The sequence below is a fragment of the Haliaeetus leucocephalus genome, unplaced genomic scaffold (genome assembly GCF_000737465.1).
Source record: "Haliaeetus leucocephalus isolate CR32 unplaced genomic scaffold, Haliaeetus_leucocephalus-4.0 Scaffold228, whole genome shotgun sequence".
Lineage (NCBI taxonomy): Eukaryota > Metazoa > Chordata > Aves > Accipitriformes > Accipitridae > Haliaeetus > Haliaeetus leucocephalus.
Window position 1 is genome coordinate 24315418 of NW_010972664.1, and position 11825 is coordinate 24327242.

General features: G+C 42.1%; 1 protein-coding gene across 11 annotated transcripts in view; it reads left to right on the forward strand.

The window, feature by feature from the left end:
- KEL (Kell blood group, metallo-endopeptidase) overlaps window positions 1-11158 on the forward strand; it is a 32983-nt gene extending 21825 nt beyond the window's left edge. For 7 of the 11 annotated variants that reach the window (XR_774352.1, XR_774351.1, XR_774348.1 and 4 more), the window contains one exon: window positions 25-111. Coding sequence is in view for 2 of the 11 variants with exons in the window: in XM_010567621.1 (XP_010565923.1) it covers window positions 25-201 (177 nt within the window). In the remaining 9 variants the exon portion in view is untranslated. Of the gene's footprint in view, window positions 1-24; window positions 2136-11146 lie in introns of those variants that run through there. The other 4 variants (XR_774349.1, XR_774350.1, XM_010567621.1 and 1 more) reach the window with 4 other exon arrangements.
- Window positions 11159-11825: the final 667 nt, after the last annotated feature.

Below are 11825 nucleotides of genomic sequence, written 5' to 3' on the forward strand. Positions count from 1 at the left end.
CCTATCTGTTTTGCTTCCTTTCAGGCAATGTGTGGACATCAGGATCCTGAGAAACTACAGTCTTCCCTGAACACAGATCCACACAGTCCCTTGCCACTTCGTGTCTGTGGGCCTGTCAGCAATAGCCAGGACTTTGCCAAGCACTTCCACTGTTCCAGTGGATCCCCAATGAACCCAGACAACAAGTGCCACATCTGGTAATCTGCATGGAAAAGGAGGAAGAGAGATATGACCCCAGGGAGAGGAAGGCCTGACTCATGAAAGTATGACCATCTTCTCAGGGCCTCTAGGGTGACATGGTGCTCTTATTCACTCCTCTAAGTTCCTTTTCTTGTTATCCTTTCCCCAGCGGTTGATGGTAGCAAAATTCTTAAACTGAGCTCGTAAGGAAAGAGGCTCTCCTCCTACCCCTCTCAGGACTCTGTCCCAGATGTGACAACTCTGGACTTCAGCAAGTCCCAAGGTAGCAAGATAACTAGCTAGTCTCTAGTAGGCAACAACTTCTGAGGAGTCGTAAACAGGACTGTTGCATTATTAGTCCCTCTGTTCAGTGCATTTCTCTGTCTACTCCAGCAGCCTCGCAGTCATGTTGAATGGACAGGGCAATAATGTGGAGTTCTAAGACTTGTTCATGTAAGATTGGCTCTTAGGAAAATCCTATGGATTACTATGCAAACTGGACATGTAATTTTCCAGAGAGGGAAGAATCCTGTTCTCTTCTTCTGCCAATAAATGGAGATAGGTACTAGGAAAGACTCGGTGGCTCCAGCTTCTAGGCTGAATGATAAGTCACCTAATAATGAAGGTTATTGAAGGCCTTCCCTCTTCTGGCTTTTTTATCAGCAAAACTCCTAAGAGACAAAAGAGGAAAGAGGAAAGCATCCCCATTGGTGGGAGGGGGATTGGGAGCTGAGAACAGATTCTCTTTCTTCTTTCTTTTCCAGCAAGATTGTCTTTTTCTAGTCTCTATTTAGGGTTGAGGATATAGTTGAGGGTGGAGTATGGGACAGTTACAAGGGTTTCTAGAAGTCTCTGAAGACTGAACAATTAGAATTCCAAGAACTTCTCTGGATCCTGAATCTAGTTCTCTCATCCCTACATTTGTAAATATTTCTCATCCAAACAGAGGAACAGAGCTGCTGTAGGATTTTACTTTCTACTTGAAATTGAATTTTAGGTATTAATTTACTTTAGAGGAAGAAGAGTGTAAGAAGTAATATATTTTAGGGTAGCAGGAGAAGTTCTTAAAGCACATTATTAAGAGCAACCTAATAATTACATCAATTTCAGGTTCTGATAATTAGAAAATTTATACCAATGTTCTAAAATTTACCAAAGTTAATAAGTATACAAAATACTCCTACCTTTTGCATACTCTTCAAACTGTTCTTGATTATGGGAGCATTTTTATTTTACTTATTATATTGGCTGCCTGGGGATTGGTTGTGGAATAGGTGATGGCAAGTGGAGACATCCCTTATCAATCTAAGCATTGTAAAAATTGTGAAAATCCTAATAACTGTGTTCAATCTTTCCAAGTACTGACCAATACAGCAAAACATTTCCCAATAACAGACTGTTCAGAGATTTTGTTTTCATTAATTAACTAAAATACTAATAAAGTGTTTGCTTCAGAAAAAAAAAATTACTTTGATTGCAAACTCTTTATTACCAGGCCTGTTTCTTTCCTCTGTATTTGTACTGTCCCCAGCATGACTGGAGTTCCTGGCTGAACTTCACAAGTAATAAATAATGTACCTCAAAATAATTTATTTACCCATCATAAAAAAATAACAAAATTGGGCTTGTGCTTATCTTTACCATTTAAACAGTGTATACTCTTCCTCCATTTGTTTAATCAATTTTGTCTGAGCAGCGTGTCCAGACTGTCTTTCTTTTAGATGCTAATAGCAATTAACATTGTGCCAGACCTTGTGTGTAATATAGAAGTTATTTCAATGTACTGAAACTACTTGGCTTCTTTGTTTATAATGTATAGAATAAGCAAAAGCTATTGACAATCTGCCTTTTGAGGAGCCTTTACCTTTTATTGTATCTATCTTGTTAAGTGTATGGGGGGACAGTTCCCTGGAATATGCAATTTTTTCTTGTTCTTACAATGTATGATGAATTTATGAAAACTCTGTTTAACAGGATCACCCTTGAAGTTGGTGAGTTGAATCAATTCTTATTACTAATTATGATGTTTTTACACAAAGAACATATGGGAAGTGCAAAAAGGGAGGTCTGGCTTAGAAAAAAATTGCATGAGTCTTGGACTGAGAATTTATTGTGTTTCTCAAGGAGAGAACGAAACTCTTTCAGTATGTGCACAAGGTCCCTGCCCTTGTCCTCAGTGTTGCAAGTTCCCTGGGATGTGGTTGGTGAAGAGAAGCCATGCTGCCTAGTAGGTGATCATGAAACACAGGTAGATGTTCAAACTGTTATGACTGATGACCACAGAAATTATTTAATGCTTTATGTCACACATAAAAAAACGAGCACAACACTGCCAGTGTTCAGGGAAAGAGCCAGATCCAACAGCAGATCCTTCACCGATGAATTCCTCAGTCTCTGTGTGTCCTCCTGCTGCACCATGTTGATCACCTCCATTCCTTCCCCTATTGATGAGGCCACAAATGTTTCCTCCATTTGCTCCCAGCCTGTAACGGGGGGTGGGTGGGAACAACAAAAGCTTTCTTCTTGTCCTCTTCTTTCATACTTGGATCCTTTTCACCTCTGCTTCCCTCTCTCTTTTCTCTCCCTGCTTTCTAAGCTTTCAACTCCAGTTCACCCTTACTGCGTGTCCATTTTCTCCTTCATACTAAGCAGCTTTTCATTCATGCCCCTTCCCACTCCCTGCTTCCCTTGTCCTATTCTTGTTTCTACTCTTCCTCATTCAGTGTATATTCCTCTATGCTCACCCTCCCCATAGCATCCTCATAATTCCCAAGAGTGTTTTCTTGATGTGTATGGATGCCAGTGTGCAAACCTGCCCTAAACTTCTCCCCTTTGCCCTGCTAAGTGCATGCAGTTGCAGCAGTGTGGTAAGTGGTCATCCAGGAAGGGGAGACCATCCTTATTGCTATTTTAAAAGGGGAACTGAGGTACAGAGAAGCAAGGCATTGGAAGAACTGGGGACTGGAATCTGGACTCCTGTGGTTTGACACTTGCAGGATTTTTTTCTTTTCCCTGCTTTTCTCAACACAATCTTTCCCATTCTCTTGTTACAAATGTGTCTTCTTCCATTGATTTTCTCTTCCCTCATTTTCTCCCTTATGCATTTGGCCAATTTCCCCACTTACTTCTAAACACACTTTCTCCCTGACTGTTGCCTATCTTGCTTTCGCTCTTCCCATGCTGGCTCTATTTCTCAGACTTACTCTCCCTGAATTGCTGCACTTGGGTTGTTTCCTGGGTATGCTGTGTGCTGTGACAATGTCTCATTTTTCCTCTTCAATTATATTGCTGCATGACAGACAGGAGAAAAGTGTCCAGTAGAGCAAAGAGACAGAAGGAGGGAAGAGGAAAGAGAAGCATGGCTCAGACGCTCCCCAGGAAACAGTACTTGAATGGCCAGCATTTTCAAAAGCCAAATTTTTTTTTTTTTTTTTTTTTTTTTTTTTTAAAGAGGGACCTGTTGTCAGGTTGAGAGGAACTGACCACTTCAGAAAAGGTTGCAGATCTTAAAGTGAGCCACAGCTCCAAAGACAGCAGATCAGGGTCAGAAGCCATTGTCTTTTCCAGTGCACAGCCAGTCAGTTTTTTTCAGGAATTAGGGGCAGTGATTACTGACTTGCCACAGGGCAATTGAAGTCATTTTAGATACTGCTCTCTCAAGCAGTATTTTGATTTTTGGAGGGAGTTGTGTGTTAGGAACACTTGCTTCTTATTGCAGGTAGGATCTTTTAAGAATTTATCTTCTCCTTAGAAAGTTTTAACTCTTGCCTCTAAGATTCTTACAGATTTTCTGGCTTCCTGATTCCACCAGGAAGCTTGGCTTGGAACAAAGTGCCTGCTTCCTTATGGCTCTATTTTGAGAAACCACCAGTTTCTGTGCAAAGAACTTTACTGTTAGCCTACATCCCATCAAGTAATAGTAGGAGAGGTGGCCTGAGAAAGACTGCAACCACAGTGGCAAATGTGACTATCTCTCAGAACATTGTACAAGGCAAGTACAGAGCACAATGAAATATATAAGCGCATTGCTTATATGAATAAGAGAGTTCTTGCCTGAAAAAGGCCTTTTGAAATCTTTTATTTTGGAAATCACTTTCTCCTCACTCTCCTTCCTCTGTGTCTTCTTCCTTTTCTCCTTTCCTGTACTTTTCCATTACAAGAGTCATCCCAGATTCATTCTTCCATCTTTTCAGGGCCATGACTGCAGTAATAGGCTTTAATGGCCCTTACCAGCCTCAGCTGGAGCCTTCACCCCCATCCTCTGCCCATGGGTCCAGGAGCTTCGTGTAAGCTCAGGCCTGGATCCCCAGTCTCTAGTTGTGGTCTGTTGCAAGTATATGCCTCGCTCCAGCTCCAGCTCCATCACAGCTGTGCCTGGCCATGGACCCTGTTATTCTGGATCTTGACCTACAAATTCCCTATTATGAAATATGATCCCTTCCAAGTGACCAGCCTGGCCCTGGGTGCTGCCCCCAGGATTCTGAATGAAGCCCCCTGCCCTCCTGGCTGCCCAGCCTCTGGTGCTCCCAGGGGTGGCCTGGACCTTTCTTTTCAAGCCCACTGAGCCTCCAAAGCTCCGCATGGGCAACCCGATCCACACCCCACCCCCCTTCCCCAGGCTTTAAGCTCCCCTGGAGATGCCCATTTCCCAGTTTCTCATCCTTTTCCTGGCTCTTTGCCTTTGGAAATTGCCCTGCAGCATCCCATAGTGATTAAACGACTCTACAGCATGTCCATTCGGAACCCAGATCTCCATAGGGTATGAGGGGGGCCTGCTGCCAGGGCCATGAGTGAACAAAGAGGCTTTAATGGCCCAGACCAGCCTCCTCCCACATGCTCTGCCCCATTTCAGTGTAGGGCTGGGCAGTCACTGGGCTGTGTCTGACCCTGGTTACTGTTGCTGCATCTGATCCTGACACTGACTGGCATTCCTCCTTGAACTTGGACCTGTCTCATCATCACAGACTTCCCTGGTGATCTCTTGTCTGACCCTGACTACCATCCCCAGGGCTGTCCTGCTTGTCCTGCTTGGGGCTGTGGGGACCGGGCCCTGGCAAGCGAGGCCCCTGCCCTGCTGGCCTTGTTATCGTACTCAATTGCTGGCTCCCTCTTCCTTAGGGACCATCTGACCCCCATTGCCCCTTGATGCGTATCTTTTCATTCCTCTTTTGCTTTTGTCTTTGCCAAACCAAGCTTCTGTGTCCATACCGCATCTCATTTATTTGCTCTCCGAGCCTCTTTCTCATTCTCTCGCTTCAACCCATCCTCTCACCTGCTGACAGGCTGTTTCCCTCTTGCTGTCCATTCTTGGCTGTGTGAATCATGGTCTGGCGCTTCAGTGGTGTGAAGGCATTAGAGAAGACTCGGCAGTAAGTGGCTGGGAGCACAGCCACCAGATAGATGGTAAATGCCAGGGAAACTGTCAGGGTTGGATTACAGCCCATCCAGTTCTCCTGTCCAGCCCAAGACACTTTTGCTCCTCACCCCTTTTCAGCTAACGGAGTCAGGATTTCCCTGGCACCACAGTCTTAGTCGGGGCACATTGTGACATCACTGGGCTCATCTGAAATACAAAGTCATCTGCTGTTAGGCAGAAATACTGTGGACTCCGCGTCATATGTAGCTAACAACACTCTAAAGCATGAAAAGAAAAGAGTGCGGAAGATTTTGGGAATCAATGACATTATGTCTCTGCTCAAAGTTAAAAAGAAATAGAATGAAAGGGATAGGATCATAACAATAGGACACCATCTGATGTGAAAAATCACACTTAATCCTGGACATTTCTGTAGTTCCCTCTTACAAGTAGTGCTCACAAGTAACTGACTGAAACTGGACGAAAAGATTTTATAAGATCGGTGCAAGTGGAGGGGAAAGGAAAATGTAATGACTTTCTCACTTCAGTCCTTAACCAATTGTTAGTATTTTGTGCTGTTTGGCTCACACAGCCTCTGTGAATAGAAATAAATTTTTAAAAACCAACAGTAGAATGACAAGCATGTGTTTTTAAATGTCCTCTAGATGGTGATCTAACAACATCAATGCAGAAACAGCTCATCTTACACAGCACCTATTCTACGGGGGGGGGGGGCGCGAAGTCTTAACGCTTGCCCTGCCCTTTCCCAGACCAAATTGCTGACTCTAATTCAGTCTCTTTCCAGACTACATTTTAGGACTTTGATGATGATTTTCCACCGTGTAGCCTGGAAGACAATTTTCTAATTATTTTCAAACTCACATTTAACTCCAGCTATGATTTGCTGTACCAAATATCTTCCACACTTCCTGAATTTACATAAAGTTTCATGTTACCATTGGCTTCCCCTTCCACCCCACACCCCCACGGTCCCTTTTCTTTTCTACTATTAATAATGGTCTTTTTATTCAAGATCTTCATGTTTTTCTGAAATGCCAAAAACCTGTCTGGAATTTAGGCAGGTCAGGCATTTATCTTGTCAAATCAAGATAATAATTATCTCAGGCCTATGAAAGTCACTACAGAAGTAAGCACATGCAAGGATATATACACTCTGATTTATAGACAGAGATTTCTGCACCAGGTGGTGGTCTTGGGTCATCTTCAGCTTGCTGTCCAAAACATTAAAGGATTTTTTTTCCAGATAGTCTTCAAAAGATTTTGCACTCAGCCCAGAAAGTGCTCATTAGAACCAGACTTCAGGAACTTAGAAGATCAATTTTTCAGAAATGCTCATTAAGTTGAATGGTTGAGTACTACATGGCTGTATAAATTTCTTATATACTGTCTCCTACTGAATGGTGTGTAATAAGGAATGAGATCAATATGCCAGGTATCAGTAGCTATATACTCTAACACAGAAGGACAGAAGCTCAACAGATCTGAAGGCAGAGCATGTCAGACAGAGTGAGAGGGTAAGTGGAATTTTCAGTCCAGCAGCAAGACTAGTAAAGCAACTTCAAGGGGCATGTTCCCTACAGAGATCTCTGGATCTAAAGGAATCTGTACCCTATTCACTGTAAGATTGTATATCAAAGGTGTTCTGCATTCCTCACAGGGAGTGTAGAATACTTTCAAGTCCTCACCTGCACCTCTGAAATTCTTTATTTTACCAAAGTAGGTAAGTAAATAGATGTCAGACGTGGAAACTCATACTACTACTACTACTGAAGTCATAGTGACATGCTCATTCTGGCAGAAGTCCAGGCTCCTGCCTCAACAAGGGATCCTGCCACAGGATGCTTGCTCCCACATCTTTTCCTGTGCTAATGCTCGTGTTGGTGTGGCTCCATTAATGAAGCATATTAGGTGACAAAACCGTTTTAAATACAGGTTTTATTAGGTCACTTTTCTAATGCGTGAGTTTTGGATCCAGTTAACTGTGCAGTCACACAAATGCCAGTCTGTGGCTAGGCAGTAGAAACAAATGGTTGGGGTGGGACAGAGGAAGGCTAGACTGCCCTTTTCTGAGTGCCAGACACTACAAATTCAATAGAAGCCATGGCCTTAAAGAGACAGAGTGACTATGCAATCCTTGCTTGGGTTCAGAGAGTTCTGACTCTTTTTTCCCTCATTTGTGGTTATGTATGTTCACCAGCAAAGAATATGTGCAGTGAGAATAGGAAAGGGATGTACTAAGATGAAATGTTAAGTGAGAAAGATTTAAGCTAATAGCAGTGCTTCTGAAACACAGCTCCATGGCTGAAGAGTTCATAAAATCAAAATGCAAAATTCTTTTTTAAAAAAAGAAAAAAGATGGAGAGCAGAACCAGACTATCTAGCAAATGGGTTTTTACTCAGTGTGACTGACAGTAGTAGGATATTCAGCTGTCCATCTCAGACCTTGTATGCATATTTCTCTGGATGTTCCCTGTCACAGTGTTTTACATGTGTGGGTGCAAGTATGTGTGAAAATTTCAATTTGTATGCATTCAGCACAAGAAAGATAGAGCAAAAAAAGGTTGAAAGAATCAGTGTCATACTAACTTTTTTTTGCACTTCATCTCTATTCCCAGAATTAAATCACACTTTGTCAGCACTGATACCCCATGTGGAGACAAAGAGTGCTCTACATTATACAACTCTACCTTCAATCAATTAATTAAACTGATTTGTTTAAAAAATAGTTGGATATTGTGCATAAGTGGGACATATTTTGAACTGAGTCTTTTTGTGCTTGGGCTCCCTGGTCTGCACACTAGTAGGTTAACATCACCTCCTGCTGCTGAAGAGGACTGACTTGCATTCAAAAATCTCACTCCACGTGGCCTTGTCCTTTTGTTTCTGCTTATTGTCACACTGACTGCACTGGACAACAGATTCCTGCCTAAGGCTGTGCTTTTCTGACCAGACCAAGAGATACAGGAGCATTTCTGTAGCCAGTGAATTCTCAGTGCAGTCCAAAGGACTGCCCTTGGACTCCTCTGAAGTAGAGGCTCCAAGGTAGAAAAGAACAGTGGATATGGATTCCTCTGTCCATGCAGTGGATCCAGTAGTGGGGAGCAAGCAGCCTATGAGAGAGATGAATACATTGAAACAAGTGGATAAACCAGAGTCACAGCAATAATTTATCTTTCTAGGGATTTTGACTCAATATTTAATTTTTCCTCCCTCAGGTAATTCTGCAGCATGACCCAGTGTGAGGTGCAAAAACAATGAAAATATCCAAGCCAGTGCAGCACATTGGCCACTGCTCTCATATTGGGCTGGGGGAGGGGGATAAGACAAACTAGTTAATGTATGCTTTCTCCCTCATCAGGTTGAAAGAGCTGGTGCATGAAATCTAGTAAAGCAGCTCTCCGGTCCAGTGAAGCATGGGACAATTGGCAGCACCAGGAAGGTTATCACTGTCTGCATCAGATGACTCTCCTATGTGAGGTCAAAACCCCATTGGATTTCTAATGAGGAGGTGGACGAGGCTGTAAAGTCATTCCCAAGATGGAGCAGTGAGGCCCTTGAGGCAAAAAGGAGCCAATGGAGGGAGGAAAGGAAATGGACCGAAAGATCATAATCAGTGAATTTCTGCATCCTACCCCAAGGCTGTATTCCTCAGAGAACAGGATAGTTCCAGGCAACTCAAGGCACACCCACTGGCTGATTTTGATGCCACGATCAGAAAAATGATAAAGATGGAGAACTTGGGGGTACTCCAGTCTATAATGGGGGACTACAGAACATGACCAAGAGCAGATCCTCTTGGGAGTGCCCAGAACTACAAAGGCCAGGGAATAGGGTAGGAGGGAATGGCACAAGTAGAACTGTGTGAAGATCCCAGAACAGAAATGAGTGGAGAGATGCAGGGCAGGACAGAGGGAATTGGCAGAGGTTTTGGGGGAACATGGGATGGGAATGACCGGGCAGCTGCAAGACATGAACGATGGATGTTGGAAGTTCTGGGTTTGAGATGGATGAACTGCTGCAGCTCAGGCCACAGGCAGTTGTGAGTGGAGGTGTGTGGTGAAGTGACTGCACACAGTTCTACATTATGGCTACTGATCTGGTGTTGCAGGGAGTCAAAAAGTGCACTGCAAATTCTGAGAAACTAGTTCCCCTCTGGCAAACAGTTCTTTTTATTTTTCTGTCATGCTCATTATCAGAATGGTAACTAGTCTGCTGGAATCTGTTTTTCATGACTGTCACATGCGTTACACAGGAAGGCATGCACTCTCCCCCTTCGCTTTCTCATGCAGAATTCTAAGGTCATCAGTACATAGAAAACTTGGAAAGAGGGGTGAAAAAGAGCAGCAACCTGCCTGGGGTTTCAAAATGTGGCCATTTTTCATCACTAATATTGGATCCTGAAAATAAAAATGTGTTGCCTCTAACAGCAGATACCAGAAGTCAGGTTGTACCATACCATGCAAGAGATGAAGATAACATCCTTACCCGAGAGGTTTCATTTATCTCACCATGACACAGTAACAAGAAATGAAAAGCTCCTGATCTGGGAGTGATGGTGACAATGGCTGATGATCATTTAAAAAAAGAGTACAAATTGGATTTCCACTGAAGCATGGGCTATACTGCTGCTTTCTCTTCTCATTCTCTTCTTATGCCATTTCTGTTTTCATCTGCTCGTCTTGATTGCTGTTAATTATTTAAAATAATAACAGTGGAAGCATATACAAGATACGTAGTGTGAATCAAACCTATATTAAGCCTAGTATTCTTTAATAGCAAGAGAAAGAGGCACTTCCATGAGGCAACCCTTTCCTAACAGCTTGAACAGCTGTAGTAGGACACAATAAATTAAATTACTTTTTACACTAACTCAGACTTAACTAAATTTTAAATATCTAGATTTAAGTGAGATAAGCACCCCTGCTTGTTATTTTGAAGAAAGTGAATTCAGATAAGAGAGGAAGTTCACAGCTGGGAGCTTCTATATTGGACTACTCCACTGCTTGCCTGCCAGGCCCCTTCTTTTAAAAGCAGGAAGAACCTGATGCCTTCAGCAGCAGCAAAGGAGTCAGCGTAGCCTAAGGAGAAGCAGCTTTAACTGTCGAAGCACCTTTCTGTCTGGCCTGTCAAGCCTCACATCATTTATCCAAATATCTTTATGACAATCATCAACCACCTCCTTATGCATTCAATAAATGTTGAAATCTCCTTTACAACGGTCTTACTATGTTTGTTTTAAAGCATTCTTATGTTTTTTCTCTAATTTACTTCAGGCTACCCTGGGTCAATTTAGACAAAAGATAAGACAGAAATTACTTCAAAAGAGTTTCAGCTTCTTATACTTATTATTTCAGAAAGTCACAGTTGTTAAGCAAAATCTTAAGAAAATTAATAAACTGTCTTTAAGATTATAAGAAATACAACATGCAAAATGTTGTTTGCCTTCTGCTTTCTGAATATGCTTGCTTAATATTTTCAGGGTTCTTTTTTTTTAGTAATGAAATCTAGGAAGCCACTTTTTAAAAAGCTGGCAAAATTCAGGGACTTAGTCCAATATGCACTGTAGGCTTCAAGGTCTTTCTGCAGAAGGCATTGTAGTGCTTGTACAATGCAAATTATGTTAATTTCCCAGGAAATCTGCATATATCCATCCCTCTGGTTTTTATTCAGCTTTTATGATGCAGATATTAATGGTTTTCTTCATTTGTGAAGTGATCTAAGGCCTATGTGGAAAAAGATACAATTTCATGATTATTTAATTAAATTAATAAATATAATTAGTCATTATTGTTTAATAAATGAATATATATCATTATGGCAATAGAACGAGGCTTCCAAATGGGTGGAGGCTACATATACCCAGAGTTCTTGCAAATGAGAATGTGAGGCAACTCTCCATGCACTTATCAAAAGTACAGAGAAGAGAAATGGTATAGCTACCGTGGGAATGCAAAAGTCATTAGGTGCATTGTCAGGGCCTTGAATCCCTTTCTCCCCAGGCAAAACATCAGCAACATTGTTCTGACATGCTTTCTTTATGAATGGGCAATTATACAAGGTTCTGTCTTAATTTCTCTTGAACCTGTTCCAGAGTTGACCACATGATGTAACTATTCATTAGATAAGGTACACAAATCACTGCTGCAGTCTCCTTCCAGACTGTAATTTGGTTTGGGGTAAATGAGGGCAGTACAATGATAAGATGGAGATCCAAGATAATTAGGTAGTTTGTAAGAAACTGTGATAGTTCACTGCTGTCAGAGGTGTT